This window comes from Bos indicus, chromosome X, assembly GCF_029378745.1.
Source record: "Bos indicus isolate NIAB-ARS_2022 breed Sahiwal x Tharparkar chromosome X, NIAB-ARS_B.indTharparkar_mat_pri_1.0, whole genome shotgun sequence".
NCBI classification, from domain to species: Eukaryota; Metazoa; Chordata; class Mammalia; order Artiodactyla; family Bovidae; genus Bos; species Bos indicus.
Window position 1 is genome coordinate 5,461,648 of NC_091789.1, and position 23,096 is coordinate 5,484,743.

A 23,096-nucleotide genomic window follows, 5' to 3' on the forward strand; every position below is an offset into this window, starting at 1 on the left:
TCTCCGTGCCACAGACCCTGTGACAGAAAACAGTCTCCTGCACACAGCTTAAGGGTCTTTTGCTTTCCCACCTCAGAGCCTTTATGTTCCTCTGGTGAACTATGAGGGCAAGTTGCTCAAGTGTCCTCCATCATCTCATTAAGATACACAGGCCAGGAGGGTGTGGGTGGGGAAAGATGGTGGGCAGCCCAAGGCACCGTAGTCTGTCTTTCTGGCCCCTTGAGGTGGGATCCCTCCACTGACTTTCAAGAGCTGCCTCCCCTAAATCAAAGTAAATGTTGAAAGGCTTCAACCCTCCCTTGGACACGACTGCCATCTTCCCCTCCTCCCTTCCATCCTTCACAGCACAGGCTCTGGTTGGGCCAGTAGAGCTGGTTTTATGTCACTTTCATCCAACATAAAACCTCAATAGCTCTGGCTGTGAAGTGGGGGCAGAGGTGAGAGCCAACTGCAAAGGTGGCCTCAGTGGTTCTGCTGGGACCAGGGGGATGTGGGGCCAGGGGACTGCTTGGGTGAGGGGGCTGCAGGCCTGGGGGCTGCTGGGGTGAGGGGGTGTGGGCTGGGGGCTGCTGGGGTGAGGGGGCTGCTGGGCAAGGTGGTGTGGGGCCATGGGTCTGCTGGGGTGAGGAGCCTGTGGTGCCAGGGAGCTGCTGGGCCAGGGGCTGTGGGGCCATTGGCTGCTGGGGTCAGAGAGCTGCGGGGCCAGGTGCGTGTGGGGCCAGAGGGCTGCTGGGTGAGGAGGCTGTGGTTCCAGGGGGCTGCTGTGGTGAGGGGGGTGTTTGGCCAGAGGGCTGCTGGGGTGAGTAGGCTGTGGGGCCAGGGGGCTGCCGGAGTGAGGGGGGTGTGGGGCCCTCTGGCTGCTGGGGTGAGGAGGCCGTGGGGCCAGGGTCTGCTGGGGCCAGGGGGTTGTGTGCAGCCATGGGGCTGCTGGGGCCAGGGGGCTGCTGGGGTGAGGAGGCTGCGGAACCAGGGGGCTGCTGCAATGAAGAGGGTGTTGGGCCAGGGGGCTGCTGGGGTGAGGAGGCTGTGGGGCCAGGGGCTGCTGGGCCAGGGAGGGGTGTGGGGCTAATAGGCTGCTGGAGTGAGGGGGCTGTGGGGCCGGAAGCCTGCTGGGTTGAGGGGACTGCGGGGCTGGGTGCTGCCAGGGAGGGTGCTCGGCTTTGGACTACGCGACAGCCACCCCTGCTGGGTGACCAGGATTAGGCAAGGATGGCTGAGGAGCAGAGCCCCTTCTTGGGATGGAAAGTCTGGTGGCCTCAACGCAGGCCAGGACCTCACTGTCCGACTAGGAGATTCCCTCCATGTCACCTGGCCTTGAGCTGGCCTTGAAATCTGACCAAGGCCAGGGCACGTCAAACGGGAGCAACGAGGCTGAGGGAAGGTTGGCCCCTGCTGTTCCCTCCAGCAGGTTTCTCCAACTGGTCCTGCGGCCTCTAAGCCTAAGAGAATTTGCTGCAAAAAGGTGATTGACAGGCCATCTCTTCTTTGCCCCTCCCCCTGCCACCCCCCACTTGGCTTTTTTTGAAGAGGGGCTCATTGGTCCTCTCTCTAAGCAGACCCCAGGAACAAGGCCCTGTTTAGGAGTCCCATCATGCCATATGCAAGTGAATCCAGACAGGGAGCTTTTAACATACAATAGGTGTAAGTTCCACCAAGGGGCGGCATTTATTCCCACTATTACAAACTGCAATCAGACTTTTCCTTTGTATACCACTCTTTGGTCCTAGGTTAAGAGTAGTGTCAGGGAAGGCAATGGCACCCCACTCCAGTACTTTTACCTAGAAAATCCCATGGATGGAGGAGCCTGGTAGGCTCCAGTCCATGGGGTCACTAGAGTCGGACACGACTGAGCGACTTCACTTTCACTTTTCACTTTCATGCATTGGAGAAGGAAATGGCAACCCACTCCAGTGTTCTTGCCTGGAAATCCCAGGGACGGGGAAGCCTGATAGGCTGCCGTCTGTGGTGTCACACAGAGTCGGACACAACTGAAGTGGACTTAGCTTAGCTTAGCTTAAGAGTAGTGTGATTTTGTGCCAAATGGCCTGGAGGTCAATGCTCAGACATTCCCGAAAATGTCTAGAAGGGCCCTTAGACATCCTGGAATCCAGCGGTTTTCCAAACTTCGGTGCACATAGGAAGCACCCTAAGGGCTTGTGGGACCACAGATTGCTGAGCCCCATCCCAGTGGTGAGGATTCTGGATCTGGGGAGACCTGAGAGTTTGCATTGCCAAGGACTTCTCGTGTGAGGTTCATGCTGCTGGTCTGGCCACTGCACTTGGAGAACCACGGGTCTAATCCAACGTCTTCATTTCATAGATGGATCAGCTGAGGCAGAACCCCAGGTGGGTTCCAGATTTGGCATTAACGCTTACCAGGTGTTATGACTTTGCAATCTCATTTAGCTGTTCTGGGCCTGCGTTTTCTCATCTACAAAATTAGGTAAGAGCCTCGGTCATTCCTACCCCGGGTTCAGTTTGCAGGTGGCTGCTATTGGGTAGTTACTCAGGCTTTTAGTAACAGCCCTCTGGTTTGGTGTGGTGCTGTCATGTGGTTCTCAGGTCCGTGAGCTTCCACAGCTTCCCTCTGGTTCCTGGGTCGGGTTTAGGCCCTGCCTTTCCTGTGTGGAGCACTGAGAGACGAAGATGCTATCAGGTGGAGGGTAGGACCTAAAGCTTTGTTCTTTTTGCTGTGGTTTTCTCATTTTGCAGGTGCCTCTTATGTTTGCTTACATTTCTAAGAATATTGGTTTTCTTTTCTGATGTAGAAAGTTTCCCAATGTTTTCCTTTTCTGTTTCCTTCATATTCTTTGAATTTAAAAATTCTTTACCATCTGATCATAAGGCTATTCAAGGATATATTTTCTTATTTTCCTTGTGATTTTTTATGTTGTATACCCTTATCCCTCTGGAGTTATTTTGACATGTGTTATGAAGTTTGGATCTTGGGTGACTTTCCTTTTTTGTAAATGGCTAAACTCTGGCATCATTTGTTGAGTAATCCCTTTCCTCTCTTTGGATGTCTGGCTGTGCATTCTTAGCACTCTAAGAATGTAGAATAGGTGGGAGTGAGATGTTTGTGCAAGCCCATTTTTTTCAGATGGGGAAGTTGAGGCCCAGAGCAGCTAACTGGATTTCCTAAGGTCATGTGAGTGAATGGAGAAGCTCTGACTTCTTTTGTGTGTGTGTGTTTTTTTTGGCCGTGCTGAGGCTTCATTGCTGTGCTCGGGCTTTCTCTAGTTGGGGCGAGCAGTGGCTTTTCTTGCTGCAGAGCATGGGCTCTGGAGTGCAGGTTCAGTCGTTGTTGCCCATGGGCTTCGTTGCTCCTTGACATGTGGAACGTTTTCGGACTAGGAATGGAACCCGTGGACCCTGCAGTGGCAGGAGGATTCTTAACCTCTGAGCCACCAGGAAAGTCCAGATGTCTGTGACTTCTAATCTGAGTTTGAGATATATAGGTCTGCTTGTCTGTCTAGCTCCAGGGACATTTGACAGGGGCAGGTTAACTGACCAGCCACAAAGTAAATGAGCATGACCTAGGGTCTCTGAAAGGTAGAGACCAGCCTTCCTCAGCCATCCCAGAGAAATTAGAAAATATTACTGCACACCTATGTTCAAAGTGCCCTGGTGGTTCAGTGGTAAAGAATCTGCCTGCAGTGCAGGAGATGTGGGCGCTGTGTAGGAGATTCAGGTTCAATTCCTGGGTTGGGAAAATCCCCTGGAAGTGAAAATGGCAACCCACTCCAGCCTTCTTGCCTGGAGAATCCCATGGACAGAGGGGCCTGGTGGGCTACAGTCCATGAGGTCAGAAAGAGTTGGACACGACTGGGCACACACGCATTCAGTTACCTTTTCGGTGCTGGTGGTGGTTGTGAGAATATTTAAGATGAACTTTCTTAGCAACTTTGAAGAAGGATACAACATAGTATTGTTAACTATAGTCACCATACTTGATATTAGATCCCCTGAACTTGTTTATCTTATAGTTGGAAGTTTGTATCCCTTGAACAACATGTCCTCATTTCCTGTCCCTGCAGCCCCTGGCAGCCACCATTCTACTCTCTGTTTCTGTGAGTTTGGCTCAATTTTCGATCCCACATATAGGTGAGATCATACAGTATCTGTCTTTCTCTGACTTATTTCACTTAGCATAATGCGTTCATGGTTTATCCATGTTGTCTTGTCATTCAGGATTTCCTCCTTTTTATGACCAAATAATGTTTCATTGTGTATATATGTATATACGTTTACACACATGTTTTGTTTATCCATTCGTGTACAGGCACTTTGATTGTTTCCATGTCTTGGCTCTTGTGAATAATGTTGCAATGAACAAGGGGCTGCAGACATTTCTTTCGGTAGTTATTAAATTCTCTTTGGCTATATGTCCAGAAGTGGGATTTCTGGGTCATATGGTTTTAGTTTTAATATTTTGGAGGAAACCTTATGCACTTTTACATAGTGCCTGTTCCAAGTTACATTCCCACCAACAGTGTACAAGGGTTCCCTTTCCTTTAATATCCTTGCCAACACTTGTTTTGTCTTTTTGATAATAGTCATTTGAACAGTATTGAATGAGTTCATATATTAACCATTTCTCAGATAGATGATTTGAAGAAATTTTCTCCCACTCCATAGATTGGCTTTTCATTTTGTTGTTTCCTTGGCTGTGCATGAGCTTTTTTATTTGATGTAGTCTCACTTGTCTATTTTTGCATTTGCTGCCTGTACTTTTAGCGTCATACCCCAACAGTTTTTTTGTTTTTTTGCCAAAACCTAGGTCAAGGAGCTTGTCATAGGAAAGCTGTGTTTTATTCCAAGAGTTTCATGGTTTCAGGTCTTAAATTTAAGTCTTTAACCCATTTCAAGTGAATTGTTGTGAGTGCTATAAGATAGGAGTCCAATTTTATTCTTCTCATGGGGATAACTTGTTTTACCCAGTACCATTTATTGAAGAGTCTTTTCCCGCTAAATATTCTTGGCTCCCTTGTGAAATATTAGTTGACCGAGTATGCATGGGCTTATTTCTGAGCTCTTGATTCCGTTCCATTGTTCCATGCTGTTTCAAATACTATACTTTGTAATATAGTTTGAGATCAGACAGTGTGATCTCTCCAGCTTTGTTGTTCATTCTCAGGATTGTTTGGGTGTTTGGAGTCTTTTGTGTTTCCACACAAATTGTAGATTTCTTTTTCTATTCTGTGAAAAGATGTCATTGGAATTTTGATAGGAATTGCATTGCATGTGTAATTGGCTTTGGGTACTATGGACGTTTTAACAATATTCTTTTTATATAGGAAATGGGGATATCTTTCCCTTTCTGTCTTCTTCAATTTCTGTCCTCAGTGTCTTATTGTTTTGGTGTATAGATCTTTTGACCTCCTTGGTTAAATGTATTTCTAAGTATTTTACTGTGTTTGCTGTATTGTAAATGAGATTATTTTCATTATTTCTTTTTCAGATACTTTGTCCTTAGTGTATAGAAATGCAACTGACTTTTATATGTTGATCGTAGGTCTTGCAAATTTACCAAATTCACTGAGTTTAAAATTTTTTAATGCAGTCTTTAGGTTTTCTGTATATAAGATCATATCATCTGCAAACAGACTATTTAACTTCGTCCTTTCTGATTTTGATGTCTTTTATTTTTCTTGCCTACTTTCTCTGAGACTTGAGTACAATCCTGAATAGAAGTGGTGAAAGTGGGCACCCTTATCTTGTTTCTGTTCTTAGAGGAAAAGCTTTCAATTTTTCTGCATTGAGGATGATGTTATCTGTGGGCATATGCAGGTGGCCTTTATTATGTTGAAGTATGTGCCTTCCAACCTAATTTGCTGAGATTTTTTTTTTATCATGAAAGGATGTTGAGTTTTGTCAAATTCTTTTTTTTGCCACTTGTTGAGATGATCATATGATTTTATCTTTCATTCTATTAATGTGACATTTACTGATTTGCATAATTTGAACCTTCCTTGCATCCCAGGGGTAAATCCCTCCTGATTGTGTGCTATGGAATTCAATTTGATAGTGTTTTGTTGAGAAATTTTGCGTCTACCTTTATTAGGAATATTGGTTCATAATTTCTTATAATATCCTCATCTGGTTTTGGTATTAGAGTAATGCTGGTCTCATAAAAGAAGTCTGGGAGTGTTCCCACCTCTTTGAATTTTTGGTAGTTGAGAAGGATTGGCATTCATTCTTTAAATGTTTGGTAAAATTCACCAGGGAAGCCATCTGGCCTTGGAATTTTATGTGTTGGGAGTTTTTTGATTACCAATTCAGTCTCCTTATTTGTTACTGTTCTGTTCAGATTTTCAGTATGTTCATGATTCAGTCTTTGTAGGTTGTATGATTCCAGTAATTTATCCATTTCTTGTAGGTTATCCGGTTTGTTTGTGTAATTGTTCATGCTGCTGCTATTCAGTCGCTTCAGTCGTGTCCTACTCTGTGCGACCCCATAGATGGCAGCCCACCAGGCTCCTCCACCCATGGGATTTTCCAGGCAGGAGTCCTGGAGTGGGGTGCCATCGCCTTCTCTGGTAATAGTTCATAGTTATCCCTTAAAATCCTTTGTATTTGTGTGGTATCATTTATAATGGTTCCTTCTCATTTATAATTTTGCATCTTCTCTTACTTTTCATGACTAGTTCTAACTATAAGTTTTTCAATTTTGATTATCTTTTCAAGGAACCAACTTTTAGTTTCGTTGATCTTTTTTCTGTTTTCATGTTCTCTATTTCATTTATTTACAAATCTTTATTTCCATGTTTTTCTTAACTTTGGGCTCAATTTTTTTCTAGTTTATTGAGGTATAATGTGTGGTTGTTTGAAATCTTTTTCTAAAATTAATGTAGGCACTTATTACTATAAACTTTCTTCTTTAAAATGTTTTTGATAACTGTGGCTTTGTAGTAGAGCCTGAAGTCAGGTAGGTTGATTCCTCCAGTTCCATTCTTCTTTCTCAAGATCGCTTTGGCTATTCAAGGTTTTTTGTTTTTCCATACAAATTGTGAAATTATTTGTTCTAGCTCTGTGAAGAATACTGTTGGTAGCTTGAAAGGGATTGCGTTGAATCTATAAATTGCTTTGGGTAGTATACTCATTTTCACTATATTGATTCTTCCAATCCATGAACATGGTATATTTCTCCATCTATTAGTGTCCTCTTTGATTTCTTTCACCAGTGTTTTATAGTTTTCTATATATAGGTCTTTAGTTTCTTTAGGTAGATATATTCCTAAGTATTTTATTCTTTCCGTTGCAATGGTGAATGGAATTGTTTCCTTAATTTCTCTCTCTGTTTTCTCATTATTAGTGTATAGGAATGCAAGGGATTTCTGTGTGTTGATTTTATATCCTGCAACTTTACTATAGTCATTGATTATTTCTAGTAATTTTCTGGTGGAATCTTTAGGGTTTTCTATGTAGAGGATCATGTCATCTGCAAATAGTGAGAGTTTTACTTCTTCTTTTCCAATTTGGATTCCTTTTATTTCTTTTTCTGCTCTGATTGCTGAGGCCAAAACTTCCAAAACTATGTTGAATAGTAATGGTGAAAGTGGGCACCCTTGTCTTGTTCCTGACTTTAGAGGAAATGCTTTCAATTTTTCACCATTGAGGATAATGTTTGCTGTGGGTTTGTCATATATAGCTTTTATTATGTTGAGGTATGTTCCTTCTATTCCTGCTTTCTGGAGAGTTTTTATCATAAATGGATGTTGAATTTTGTCAAAGGCTTTCTCTGCATCTATTGAGATAATCATATGGTTTTTATTTTTCAATTTGTTAATGTGTCTGGTACTGGCACAAAGACAGTAATATAGATCAATGGAATAAAATAGAAAGCCCAGAGATAAATCCACGCACATATGGACACCTTATCTTTGACAAAGGAGGCAAGAATATACAATGGATTAAAGACAATCTCTTTAACAAGTGGTGCTGGGAAATCTGGTCAACCACTTGTAAAAGAATGAAACTAGACCACTTTCTCACACCATACACAAAAATAAATTCAAAATGGATTAAAGATCTAAATGTAAGACCAGAAACTATAAAACTCCTAGAGGAGAACATAGGCAAAACACTCTCTGACATAAATCACAGCAGGATCCTCTATGACCGACCTCCCAGAATATTGGAAACAAAAGCAAAAATAAACAAATGGGACCTAATTAACCTTAAAAGCTTCTGCACATCAAAGGAAACTATTAGCAAGGTGAAAAGACAGCCTTCAGAATGGGAGAAAATAACAGCAAATGAAGCAACTGACAAACAACTAATCTCAAAAATATACAAGCAACTCCTACAGCTCAAGTCCAGAAAAATAAATGACCCAATCAAAAAATGGGCCAAAGAACTAAATAGACATTTCTCCAAAGAAGACATACAGATGGCTAACAAACACATGAAAAGATGCTCAACATCACTCATTATCAGAGAAATGCAAATCAAAACCACTATGAGGTACCATTTCACACCAGTCAGAATGGCTGCGATCCAAAAGTCTACAAATAATAAATGCTGGAGAGGGTGTGGAGAAAAGGGAACCCTCTTACACTGTTGGTGGGAATGCAAACTAGTACAGCCACTATGGAGAACAGTGTGGAGATTCCTTAAAAAACTGGAAATAGAACTGCCTTATGATCCAGCAATCCCACTGCTGGGCATCCACATTGAGGAAACCAGAAGGGAAAGAGACACGTGTACCCCAATGTTCATCGCAGCACTGTTTATAATAGCTTGGACATGGAAGGAACCTAGATGTCCATCAGCAGATGAATGGATAAGAAAGCAGTGGTACATATACACAATGGAGTATTACTCAGCCATTAAAAAGAATACATTTGAATCAGTTCTAATGAGATGGATGAAACTGGAGCCTATTATACAGAGTGAAGTAAGCCAGAAGGAAAAACATAAATTCAGTATACTAACGCATATATATGGAATTTAGAAAGATGGTAACAATAACCTGGTGTACGAGACAGCAAAAGAGACACTGATGTATAGAACAGTCTTATGGACTCTGTGGGAGAGGGAGAGGGTGGGAGGATTTGGGAGAGTGACACTGAAACATGTAGAATATCATGTAAGAAACGAGTTGCCAGTCCAGGTTCGATGCACGATACTGGATGCTTGGGGCTGGTGCACTGGGACGACCCAGAGGGATGCTGTGGGGAGGGAGGAGGGAGGAGGGTTCAGGATGGGGAACACATGTATGCCTGTGGCGGATTCATTTTGATATTTAGCAAAACTAATACAATTATGTAAAGTTTAAAAATAAAATAAAATTAAAAAAATCATTAAACAGACACACACAATAAAATGTTTTTGATGCATAAATTATATGTTGATTCTATTTTTGTTTGTTTCAATACATTGTTTTTATTTCCCTTTGATTTCTTTGACCCATTAAGTGTTGAGGAGTGCACTATTTAGTTTCCATGTATTTGTGAATTTTCCATTTTCTCCTTATTTTTGATTCCTAGTTTTATAACATTTCAATGCAAAAAGATATTTTTTAAAATTTCAGTTTTCTTAAATTTGATGAGACTTGTTTTGTCTATTTGGGATAACTATTACCATTTAACAGTTGTTGTCTTAACTTGCCTAGGTCTTGACTGTCTATGTATGGCTTTCCCATATTGTTTTGAATCCTCTCCCTTGCCTATGAGATTTCTGCTTTCAGGAAAGGGCTGTGATGCTGGGTACATTGTTGCAATTTACTTATAAAGTGGTTATCCTGGGACAATGTGCTTTAGAAGAGAGGATGCAAAAATGTTGTCTTGGAGTTATTAACAGGTTATTTTCCTTGACAAAGGAAAAAAAGGTGTCTCTAATGTAAAAGTCCCGATGATTTAGTCCAAAGATTGTGGACTGCGTGCTTCGTTAAATGTCTCAGTTTTTCATTGCTACTCCATGCTTTGTAAAGACTAGTTTCCCAATCAGTTCACTACCCCTTAAATCACCTTCCCTGTGTCCCTGGGGGACCCTAATGCCTGTGAATTGGGTAATAGTATACTTCTGGTACTAATTGTAAGTGATAGAACACTTATATGGAGCACTCTTTACACATGCCCCATGTCAATCTGTTCCAGGCCTGGCAACAGTAAGCACCTCCCTATGAGACAGAACATTTCTTGGGGATTACTGTACTCCTCTGGTTAGTCCATTAGTGTTTGGGGTCTTGCCCCAATTTCACTGTGACCCTGTCTTTGATTGCCCAGAAATGTATTGCACGTCCTACATATCGTATTGTTGAAGGTCTTAAGACCTTGCTGAAATTAAAAATTCTACAGATGCCAAAAGCCATACTTCCAATCAGGCAGACAACAAGCTTACCACAGTGAAGAAAGTCTGGGGCCAGTGGAGAGCTGTCTTCCCCTCTCACTCCAGCATTGAGGTGGAGAACGCCACGTACCCAAACTTTTAGTGCCTTCCACTCAGGAGCTTCTGCTTCAAAGGTTTTAGCCCAAAGCAAGGCTATATGCCCTCACCCCCACCCTGTGGCATAGTGGTAAAGACTGCCTTCCAGTGCAGGATTTGCAAGAGATGCAGGTTCAATTCCTGGGTCCAGAATGTCCTCTGGAGCAGGAAATGGCAACCCACTCCAGTATTCTTGCCTGGGAACTCCCCTGGACAGAGGAGGCTGGCGGGCTACAGCCCATGGGCTTGCAAAGAGTCTGACATGACTGAGCACACACACACACACACACACACACACACACACACACACACACTTTCTTAACCCCATTCATCAAAAGTTACTAGGCTGGACAGCCCCCACATCCCTTGTGAACCAGTCACCCTCAACCACAGAGAAGAGAGAAGTTCAAAATGGGGAGTGGAAAAGGAGAGGAGTCAGGATGAGAGGGATGGTTAGCTATGAGGGATGGGGACAAGTAGCCCAGCAAGTTTTGACTCCTTCCTTCCTATCTTGCCTCACAGTCTACAACTTGTAGCATTTCCTGCATTAAGAACTTCAGGCAAAGGAATAAAGATGTAGAATCATTTGCCCTAAGAGTCAGTTGGTTAATAGGCTGGTTCTCCAAGGCACCTACCACCCTATTTTCACTTAGGTTTACTGGAAGTTGGTTAAAATTTCCTCTCTAAGTCCTTCCCCTTTATTCCATCCCCGAAACACATCAAATACTGTGAGCTCCCTTTGGATTCCTGTGCAGTGCCTACCTCATTTTCTTGGGAAGCCCAGAAGAGTGTTAGTATATCTTTCACTGTTTCTGCCTCTGATACCTTGGGGCTACTTTGCTTAAACAGAAATGCAGGACTAGATGTAACTGTGCTTTTTCACTTCTGAGTGTAATGGTTGAGGAAAACCAATGGGTCCTTGGTTTTCCAGATGATGGTATAACATGGTACTGAATGGTTGTTGCTGAACGAAAAGACACCAGGATTCTTGACCTCTGGAGAAGAAGAATTCTATCCAGGGCCAGAAACGAGGCTTGATCGCTCAGAGCTTTTGTGTAACAAAGTTTTATTAAGTATAAAGGAAATAGAGAAAGCTTCTGACATAGACATCAGAAGGGGGCCAAAAGAGTACCCCTGCTAGTCTTCAGCTGGATGTTATATAGTCACTGCTGTTAAGTCACTTCAGTTGTGTCTGACTCTGTGCGATCCCATGGACTGCAGCCTACCAGGCTCCTCCATCCATGGGATTTTCCAGGCAAGAACACTGGAGTGGGTGGCCATTAGCAGTCTGTTAATCAAAGAAAGGAATGTCTTAAAACTCAGAATGGCACCAGGCGCCTCATTTATAAGATGCATTTTGGGATAATCTTGGCACCAGATGATTCATCCCGGGCCATGAAATGATTGACTTGAATCTTGCAGAAGGGCAGATTACCCTACAAATAGTTTTGTTTACATACATTAGGTGAACAACATCTGAGTGTAACATACTCATTTGTCAAGTAGGTTCTGAGCCATTAGGCGGAACCGACTTGAAGACAGAGTTTGGGGTAAATGCATAGTACATTAACATAGCTTAAGACAAACATTTCCATAAGAAAAATGCATTGGTTAACTCAAGGTTTGAGAATAGTTAACTTCAGGTGAAACCAGGTGTCATTATGGCAACACAGTATTTTTAGAGAAAACTCCTTTTAAATTTTTATAGGGAAGGAAAAAAATATCTCTAGTTTGTTTCCTCCTACTGTTTGAGAGAGAGAAATATGTCTGACAATTACAGCCTGTTTCCTCTGTTTGGAGACCTCTGGTCTTCCTGCCTGTTACCCTGTCAATACCACACAATCACGTGCTGGATTTTTGTACTTTCTCTATAAAACATCTGTATGTTTACCTTTTTGATAATGCTAGGTTCTTGACTAACTGAATTGTAGTTCCTTCTTATTTTCTTCATGAAATTTCATTTAGGTGGATGCCCTTTACCCAGGTAATTCTGGTAGATTAGCTGTTATACCTTCTCTCTTCTCAGAGTGAACTTCTATTAGGTCATTCTTTTTCTGAGAACTCACCATTATTAAGTTTCCCCACAGTTAACACCTCTGTTTTTAAACACAAGTTATTTTTTCATGCCCAGAGACACATTCTTCAAAGCATTCCGCTTGTTTGTAACTTGTTTGATCTTTGCATATGAAAACAAATACAAGAGAACCTGTTCTGTAGTCTGTCATGGGGAAGGCAATCAAATAGGATATTGACAATTCAGACCTGAAGGTTTTCAGAGAAATGAAATGTTCTTAAGAGGTGGTGCAGGGCATAAAGGGCCTCCGCTTAGGTGTGCCTGAGCAAGCTGATGGCTTCCAGGTGGGTATTTGTATGGGGAAGAGGTGGTATTGAAGTTTTGTATATAAACACCTAGGAAGCAAAGAGAGTGAGCAGTGGAGGGTAGTGCAGTAGAGGGGCAAGATGGTTTGTATTTCTACTCCAGTCTGGACTAGGGACTAGATCCAAGTACTATAGAAAGGTGGGCTATTAGAATGAGGCATTTTTGGAATTTCAGGCCAGTATCACTGATGAACATAGATGCAAAAATTCTCAACAAAATTCTACCAAACAGAATTCAATAACACATTAACCAGGTCATACACCATGATCAAGTTGAGTTTATTCCAGGGATGCAAGAATTCTTCAATATATGCAAACCAGTGTGATAAAGCATATTAACAAATTGAAAGATAAAAACCATGTAATAGATGCAGAAAAAGCGTTTGATAAAATTCAGGTCCCATTTGTGATTAACACTCGAAAAAATGGGCATAGAAGGAAGCTACCTCAACATAGGAAAGTCCATATATGACAAGCCCACAGTAAACATTCTCAATGGGGAAAAACTGAAAGCATTCCCTCTCTGATCAGGAACAAGACAAGGGTGCTCACTCTCCTATCATGCAACATAGTTTTGGAGTCCTAGTTATGGCAATCAGAGAAGAAAATGAAATAAAAGTAATCTGGATGGGAAAAGAAGAAGTAAAGCCTCACTGATTGCAGATGACATGATACTCTACACAGAGAACCCTAAAGATAGTATCAGAAAATTACTAGAGCTAATCAGTGAATTTAGCAAAGTAACGGGATACAAAATCAATACACAGAAATCACTTACATTCCTATATACTAACAATGAGAAATCAGAAAGAGAAATTAAGGAAACAATCCCATTCACCATCGCATGAAAAAGCATAAAATATCTAGGAATAAACCTACATAAGGAGACAAAAGAACTGTATAACTGTATAAACAGAGAGATACTGATGAAAGAAAGCAAAGATGATGTGAACAGATGGAGAGATATTCCATGTTCCTGGGTTGGAGGAATCAATATTGTGAAAATGACAATGTTACCAAATGCAATCTACAGATTGAATGCAATCCCTATGAAAATACCAATGGCTTTTCCCCACAGAACTAGAATTTTTTTCACAATTCATATGAAGAAACAAAAGACCCCAAATAGCCAAAGGAGTCTTGAGAAAGAAGCATGGAGCTGGAGGAATCAGCCTTCCTGACTTCAGATTATACAACAAAGCTACAGTCATCAAAACAGTATGGTACTGGCGCAAACACATAGATACAGACAAATGGAGCAAAATAGAGAGCCCAGAAATAACCCCCACACTTATTGGGACCTTGTTTTTGAAAAAGGAGGCAAGAATATACAATGGAGCAAAGATAGCCTCTTCAATAAGTGGTGCTGGGAAAACTGGATAGTTACATGTAAAAGAATGAAATTAGAGCATTTCCTAACACCATACACAAAGGTAAACTCAAAATATATTAAAGACCTAAATGTAAGACCTGAAAATATTAAATTCTTAGAGGAAAACAGAACACTTGATGACAGAATTCAAAGCAAGATCGTACAGTAATGGAAATAAAAACAAAGGTAACAACTGGAACCTAGTTAAAGTTAAAAGTCTTTGCAGAGCAAAGGAAACTATAACTAAGGTGAAAAGTCAACCCTCAGAATGGGAGACAATAATAGCAAATGAAACAACTGACAAAGGATTAATTTCCAAATATACAAATAGCTCATACAATACCAGAAAAACAAATAATCCAATTAAAAAGTGGGAAAAAGACCTAAACAGGTATTTCTCCAAAGAAGACATATAGATGGCTAACAAACACATGAAAAGATGCTCAACATCACTCATTATTTGGCTCACTCACTGAGTCGTGTTCGATTCTTTGTGACTCCGTGGACTGCAGCATGCCAGGCTTCCCTGTCCAGCACCAATTCCAGGACTTGCTCAAACTCACGCTCATCAAGTTGTTGATGCCATCCAACCATCTCATCCTCTGTTGTCCCCTTCTCCTCAGCATCTTTTCTAAGGAGTCAGTTCTTTGCATCAGGTAGCCAAAGTATTGGAGCTTCAGCTTCAGCCTCAGCCCTTCCGATGAATATTCAGGACTTTGTTCCTTTGGGATTGATTGGTTGGATCTCCTTGCAGTGCAAGGGCTCTCAATGAGAGTTCTCCAGCACCACAGTTCACAAGCATCAATTCCTCAGTGCTCAGCTTCTTTACGGGCCAACTCTCACATCCATACATGAATACTGGAAAAACCATGGCTTGGACTATAGGGACCTTTGTCAGCAAAGTAATGTCTCTGGTTTTTAATATGCTGTTTAGGTTTGTCATAGCTTTTCTTCCAAGGAGCAAGCGTCTTTTAATGTCATGTCTGCAGTCACCATCTGCAGTGATTTTGGAGCCCCCCAAAATAAAGTCTCTCACTGTTTCCATTCTTTCCCTATCTATTTGCCGTGAAGTGATGGGACTTAATGCCATGATCTTAGTTTTTTAAATGTTGAGTTATAGGCCAGCTTTTTTACTCTCTTTTTTCATTTTCATCAAGAGGCTCTTTATTAGACAAATGAAAATCAAAAGTATAATGAGAACTTGCCTCACACCAGTCAGAATGCCCATCATTAAAAGTCTACAAACAATAAATGCTGGAGAGGGTGTGGAGAAAAGGAAACCCTCTTGCACTGTTGGTGGGACTGTAAATTGATACAGCCACTATGGAAGATGGTATGGAGATTCCTTAAAAAACCTAGCAATAAAACCACCATACGACCCAGCAATGCCACTCCTAGGCATATACCCTGAGGAAATAAAAATTGAAAAAGACACATATACCCCAGTGTTCATTGTAGTACTGTTTACAATAGCTAGAACATGGAAGCAACATAGATGTCCATCAAAAGATGAAGAAATAAAGGAGCTGTGGTACATATGTAAAATGGAATACTACTCAGCCATAAAAGGGAATGCATTTAAGTCAGTTCTAAAGAGGTAGATGAACCTAGAGCCTATTATACACAGTGTAGTAAGTCAGAAGGAGACAGATAAATATTGTATAGTAAAATATATATATATACATGGAAACTAGAAAGATGGTATCAATGAATTTATTTGCAGGGCAGCAATGGAGAGACAGACATAGAGAAGAGACTTATGGACATGGGAGGGTGGGAGGAGAGGGTGCGATGTATGGAGAGAGTAACATGGAAACTTAATTACCATAAGTAAAATAGATAGCCACTGGCAATTTGCTATATAACTTTGGGAACTCAAACAGGGGCTCTGTATCAACCTAGAGGGGTGGGATGGGGAGGCAGATGGGAGGGAGTTTCAAGAGGGAGAGGACAAATATATACCTATGGCTGGTTCATGTTGATGTCTGACAGAAAACAACAAAATTCTGTAAAGCATTTATACTTCAACTAAAAAATAAGTACCTGTTAAAAAACATTTTCAGAAGCATGATGCCCAGTATGCTCAGGAATAGGTGTAACATGGAGTAAAAAGGGAAAGGGGTGATAGAGCAGATATTTAATCTGGCCTGCCTGAAACATTTGTCCTATTTGCAAGGTTCAGAAAAAGAGTTCAGTTGGGGATCCACATGTCTAAAAATATTTGAAATGTTCAAATCAAATGATAAACCATTAAATAAGTTGTATCTCCTTCAATGACAAATGTACCTTCCTAATGAGCTGAAAGGCCAGGTTGGGATTTAGTATTCTCAGACTCCTCTAAGTTCTGCCGTGATGGTGTGGGAAGAGCTGCCCTCCTTCCCTTCCCCCGCCCATGCCCTGGCTCCTAGGCCAGGCCGCATTCCCTTCTTGGCCTACAACCCCTCCTTGGGCCTGGGAGCACCCACCCCAGCAGTGAGTGCAGTCAGCCCTCCCCAGGACAGGTCTAAGAGGAGCACACAGGCCCTGGAAGCAGGCTAGGGACTGTTCAGGACTGCCAGGTACCTGGAGCATGGGCTAGCAGGGACACAGCCCTTGTTCCCATGGGCTGGGCTCCTGGCCCTGGCGGGAGGGGTGTGGCTGGAAGAGGATCAAAGTGGCCCTCTAAAGCTTAGAGCTCAAGACAGAGATATCTCTGCCTGGGCCTGGAAGCAATACTGTTTTAACAACTAGCACCACAGAAATACTAACAAATCAGAACCAGGTTGAAGGGCCTCAAATTGTACTAGTTGACCTGGTGTTTTAGTTGAAATAATGGAGACAGGGAGTGCTTTGCCTTCTGTCACACCATGTGGTTCTAACCATAAGAAATAATATAATACATTTTAAAATGTCAACACTCGTGACCAAAAAAAAAAAGTTGTGTGGATCCTAAGTTTACTTCACTTTAATTGACATTAAATACCTACGAAGAGGAAAATTCATTGCCTAGGGCTTTGGGAAAGAAAGAAAGATAGAAAGATAAAACCCTTAAGGTCCCAGCCATTTAAAGGTTCAGTGCAGGGGTTGGTTTTGATGGAATAGGTGGATGTAGTGTGTGTATTTGCATGTGCACACAGTTAGAATAGAAGCCATGCCACCACAGAACATGACTGTATGTTATCAGTTATCTACAAGAAGGTCAGGAGCCGAGCCCGTGGGAACAAAGTTTGTTCCAGCTAGACCATGTTTCAGATACCTAAGAAGCCTGAAGTAAATGCAGAAATGAGCCTGTCTAGTCTCAAACCCCCAGGCCCTTCCCCTTTTCTGATCCTCCACTCTGGTCATCTACAACTTTATCTTTTTATTACCTTAAACAGAGTTCAAAGATTAAGGCCACTTTCTCCCTTTTCTCTTTCTTACTTATTGTGACATATTTCTGATCTGCACAAAATTATAAAGAATACTAGTATAAACACTATTTAACCACCACTCAGTTTAAGAAATGTAAATTAGAGATACAGTTGAAGCCCACTATGTATCCCTCCCCAATAGGATCGCTGTCTTTCTCTTTCCCCAAGAGGTAACCACCATCCTAAATGTGGTTTATCTTTCCATTGCATGCCTTTCTATATGCTTGCATATACATACATCCTCACAGGCAACTTTGTATGTATCTACTATCCATTCCTGCTGAGTGAAGCTTCTCTTAGACTTCATATACCCAGTATCATGTCTGTGACTGTCTGGAACCAGCTCTGTCCCTGGATATTTTTCTGGTGCCATCCCCTATCCACAGCCTCTGTCTGTCTCAGCCCCTGTGAATCCTAATTTCCTCGCCAGTCCAGCCCCTACCGTTCTGTTCAATTTACCTCCAGCAGCCCCAAGGCAGTGAACGAAGACTGGTCACCATAGGTGGGTCTCAACTTCTCCCCCTGTGGCTGTCAACCAGCGCTTCTCAAACCTTGGCTGCATCAGAATCCCCTGGAGGGCTTGTTAAAACACAGACTACTGAGCCCCACTCCCAGTTTCTGACTCACAGGTCTTGAGTGGAGCCTAAGAGTTCGTGGGTGATGCTAATAATGCTATTTTAAGGGCCAAACTTTGAGAACCAGTGCTCCAAATCAGCGTCTGGGCTCAGGCTCAGCAGCACCATCTGGCCTCCAGGCAAGCTGGGCCATCCCTCAGGTTTCCTTCAAAAGCACCCAGCAGTACTATGAAATACACATATAACACAAGTCCTGTGTACTTTTAAATGTTCTAGTAGCCACATCTAAAAAGTAAAAAGAGGGCATCCCTGGTGGTCTAGTGGTTAAGAATCCACCTTGCAGTGCAGGGGACACAGGTTCAATCCCTGGTACAGGAAGATCCCACATGCTGAGGTGCAACTAAGCCCATGTGCCCAGCTCTGAAGCCCGTTTGCCCTAGAGCTCATGCTCCACAAGAGAAGCCACCTCAGTGAGAACCTGTGCACCGTAAGAGGAGAAAGCCCACGTGTAGAAATAAATAAATTTTTGAAAAAGTAAAAAGGAATTGGAGAAAATAATTTTAATGCTATATTTAATAGTAGATTATCATTTCAGTGGGTAGTTATTAATGAGACTTTACACCATTTTTTACATTTGTAGCACATTTCAACTAAGATTAGCCACATTTTCAATGCTCAGCAGCCACACATGGCTAGTGACTAGTACAGTAAACAAGTGCAGATCTAAAGCCTTGACCTCTATTTCTGTCTTTACAGAACTGTTTTAAATACAAATTTTTGGGGGGGCTGCAATAAAAGAATTTACAACAGGCTTATCAAATGATGGAATGTGATGATGCCTTCCAATGATGTAAAACGGCTTCTCATTTTTAAAGAGATTTAAATCAGGATTATTTATATACATAAATCTATCTACATTTCAGTTTACTACTTTAAAACTTAGTTTTAACTAGAACAAATGCTGTCAAATATATCTGTGGAAGATAAAACCCAATTAGATATTGGATTTTTTACTAGATATTATTAGACAGTTGCTTTTTGGGGGATGGATTTGGGAAGGAAATCAATGTAAATAATATTCCCATGGGCTTCTGAAAAATCTAAAAATAGCGAACAATGGATCCTTTCTTCTTTGTCTTCTTTCTAGTCTTCCAAACTGCAGGAAGAAATGAGAGAAAATGAATGATTATACAGCATCAGTCAGCACCAGAAACTTTCTAGATCTAAGAAAACAGTCTGCTGCATCTGAGGGTTGTATCTCAACAAGGAGAGAAGAAAAACCCATTTTCCTCTTGTAACCTTCACCCTGGATACTGGGTGCATATACAACCCGAGGGCTTCAATCATGTGATCCTACCAATCTTGTCTCCCTCTTGCCCAACACCATAAATGCTTTTCTTTTCCCCCTTCCTTTGAGAGGCTAGTCTGGGACTAAAATCACCCTTTCTACCTTAAAAGCCTGTGCTCACTCCACAGATGATACTCCCTTACCCTCCCAGACCCTCGGTTTCCATATCTACCATATGAGAAAGAGGCTGTTATTATGAAACATATCACTGTGCAAACGAGGGAGAAAGTGTTAATCATTAAAAGACAATACATATACCTTCACTACCAACTCAGTGATAAACATCAGTCATCCTATGACTGTTTCTGTTGACTGTCATATAAAATACCCAAATCTACAACTGAACAAATATTTCAGTATTAATCACTAAATGTGGTCCTACTTGAAATTCTGAACAGTTTGCTATTCGTAAATAGTTACGCTCTAAAAGGGGTCTTCTCTTAATGCCGGCGACTGCACTTCTGTGGTCAAGAAATGAAGGCCAAACTAGTGCACAGCCCAGTTGCTGCTGCTTTTAGTCATTGTTTTCTAAAGAAATACTGGTCTTAGGTACTGACACATTTACAAATTGTTGGTAGTCTTACAGATAGAGGACAAAAGACCTCATAAGAACAAATGAGAAGCCATGAAGTGTATTTCACTTCAAGCTCTTTATATTAGTGGGAACAGGAATGTTCTATAAACATTAGGTAAATTTGAGTTGTTGAACTAATTTCAAACCAACGTTTTCTTAATTTACTCTGAGAATTAAAAAGCAAAAACAAAATTGGCAAATGCCTGGGAACAGCTGGGTTATTTTCAAAGCTATACACAGATACCTGGGCTTTCTGGGCCTGTCCTTTGCTGGGTCCAGATCCTTTTCTGGTTCTTCTTGTTTTCTGTTATACTTCTTTTCTTTCCCCTCACTTTTGGTGCCCTGCGCCTCTTCTTTGGAGTTCTCATCCTGGCATTCAGCTGTTTCTTTAGAGAGGAATCATAGACTTTGGGACCAGACATTCACAGAAAAAACATCCCAACACCTAAGGAATGGCAAGATATCCAGTACTCTACCCTTAGGAGAAGCAGGAGGACAGAAGCAACTAAGCAAAGAGTAACTGGGGGCCTTCCTTCTGGCGGATGCAACACTTCCATGGCCCTCATTTGCTGCTGCTTGATCATTTTCACAATGACATTATTTCTTTTTTTCTGGTACATCTGTCACCCTGTGCTACTGATTACTTGTGCTCAAGGATCAGAATCCTTTGGGTCTGATGCATTCTGGATGTTTTGGCCAGAACTTTTTCGCCAAAATATGCTTCACCTCAATAACAAATTCTATGGGGAAGCTCCTGAGTTCCTCAATCCCCTAAATATTTCATTTTGACCAAGTGCTCCTGTATAAGTTCATAATGTTTTGGGATCAACTTTCCAAGAATCTTGACATTTTTAAAAGCTATGAACCAAATATGAGGTCTGCCATTTGCTTGTTCTCTTCCATGTCCTCTCAAGCTCCCTCTCGAACACCTGCCTCCACTGACCTTCACCTGTGGGCTCATAACTGGCACTGTTCATCTCAGACCTTTACCAGGGTTGGTAGAGGGCAGCTTATTTTCACCCCAAACCAAAGAAGTCGTTATGAGGTTGGGCTTCTACTGGGCCCCTCTGGCCTTCGATTAAAGGAGGCCCTGACTCCCGGCCTCCCCTCCTGAGGCACGCCGCCCCGTCTGAGCCTGCCCCCTCCTCGGGATCCCTGGTCCCCAGATCCGGCCTGCAGATGCCAGTGTCTCCATCCCTCCCAACTCCCCCCCCGCCCCTCGAATGCTCACTCTCAGGGGCGACAGGCTCCTGTGGCATCTCCCGCAAGCTGGGCTCCTCAGACTCCTTGGTGGCCGTCTCCCATAAAGAGGCCTCCTCGGGTGCCTTAGCCTCCTGGGCTTCCTCCGCCTGCTGCGCCTCCTGGGCTTCCTCAGCCTGCTCCACCTCCTGATCCGGGGCTTCCTCAGCCGGCCCCTCCCCCGATACATCCAATGGTACCTGGACCTCGGATAACCCGGCCACGGCGGCTGAGCTGTGGTCAGACAAGCGCGGCCTGGTCTGGTACCAGACCAACACGCGGTCGTCATTTGGCGGAAGTATGATGTGGTTGTCGGACAAACGGTTCATCATCGAGTGCATCAGATTTAGGACCGTTAGGCTGAAGCCGCTCATGGGGAAGTGGCGCGAGACCACGAAGCGGTTCACGCCCTGCGCCTGCTCCTCCACCTCCCTCTCCTCAGCCGGCCTGATGTCGGAGTCTTCCTCAGCGTTCCCGCCCTCCAGGGCCGCCTCCCTCGGGCCTCCTGAAGCCCCCACAGCTGCACCTGCCTCAGCCTCAGGCATGGAGTCACCCCTGCGAGGCTCAGAGTTGCGGTCCACACCGTCACGGGCTCCGGCCTGGGCCCCCACTGCACCTGTTGGGCCTTCCTGCCCGCCATGGGTCAGATCTCCATCCCCCGTGGTAGACATGGCGGACGGCAGTTACCTCAGCCGGGCGGGCGACGATGGCAATGGCGCAGGTGGTGGCACCCGAAGTGGCTGCCCTGAGAGGAGGCTGAGGGAAGTGAGATGGACCGAGGCAGTCACGGAAGGGACCACAGAGGAGGCCCCACGACCGGGAGGGTAGGCGGCCAATGGCGGAAGCGTCCGACGGAAGTCGGGCCTCAGGCAGTGGAGCCAGGCCACAGTCGAGGGGCGGGGCCGGAACAGTTAACGGTGGCATGTGACCCCTCGTCACGAGCTTTGGGCTCATTTGCTGACAAACAAGGATTGACGTGCTCTGTGTCCAATGAACGGCCAAGGCCCTTGGTTGTCAAATTGCTCACAATTGCCTACTTGTTCTTTGACGCGTTAGGGTTCTGACATGTCTGGAGGTCTTCTAGGGTTGTGTCCTTTATGTAATTGTGCAGGAAAGTATTTATGAAGGCATCCTGGGCCATGTGAACTGTGAGAAATTTCCCACCTGGGAATTTCCACCTGGTAATGGCTCATGTGAATAGAGACAGGGTCATAAAAATGTTGTATATCTCAGATGTTAGCAGTACTAAAAACCTCCGAAGAAGAGAAAGAGAATTTGGACAATTTAACTTAGTGAAAAACAGTTGGAAAAGAGTAGAAAAATTGAAATGAATGCAGTCAGAACTGATTGTTGAGAAGTGTTGGAGAAGTTAGGAGCTAGAAGGTGTATAATGAACCCAGACAAATTCACTTAACGCTTTGAAGACTGAATAATAAAAGAGAGGTTTCTTTACAGGATCAGGTCATCTCCTAAGTGCTAAGCATGACAGATGTTAAAAGGGCCACCTTCCTAGGCTGTTTCAGAGGCAACAGTCCCAGACTTTTTATTGATCTCAAGATCCACTTAGTCCAGACCCCAAGTGTAATTTTGAAAATTATACAGAAATTAACTGCTTTTACAGTCATTCTGTAAAAAAAGTTTTGTAGCACTAAAAATGTTTTTTGAAAAAGACATAGCCAATTACATCTGGATGTTACATTTAGGAAAAATACTAATAAGTCTCATAATTATAAAGAGGGATTCTTTTCCCTTTCATTCAGTTCAGTTCCAACCGAATTTCAGTGTTTGCATT

At 42.9% G+C, this 23,096-nt stretch overlaps 1 protein-coding gene across 2 annotated transcripts; it reads right to left on the minus strand.

Moving 5' to 3' along the window:
* Window positions 1-18,666: 18,666 nt before the first annotated feature.
* LOC139181431 (cancer/testis antigen 47A-like) lies at window positions 18,667-22,214 on the minus strand. Of its 2 annotated transcripts, XM_070784869.1 has the most exons (3): window positions 21,297-22,214; window positions 20,310-20,451; window positions 18,667-19,299 (listed from the first exon to the last, which is right to left on the minus strand). In XM_070784869.1, the coding sequence occupies exons 1-3, from the start codon at window positions 21,973-21,975 to the stop codon at window positions 19,287-19,289; spliced, it is 834 nt and encodes a 277-aa protein (XP_070640970.1). In that variant the 5' UTR covers window positions 21,976-22,214; the 3' UTR covers window positions 18,667-19,286. The 2 variants fall into 2 exon arrangements, with proteins under 2 accessions (XP_070640970.1, XP_070640969.1); XM_070784868.1 differs by lacking the exon at window positions 18,667-19,299 and having other exon boundaries at window positions 19,358-20,451.
* Window positions 22,215-23,096: the final 882 nt, after the last annotated feature.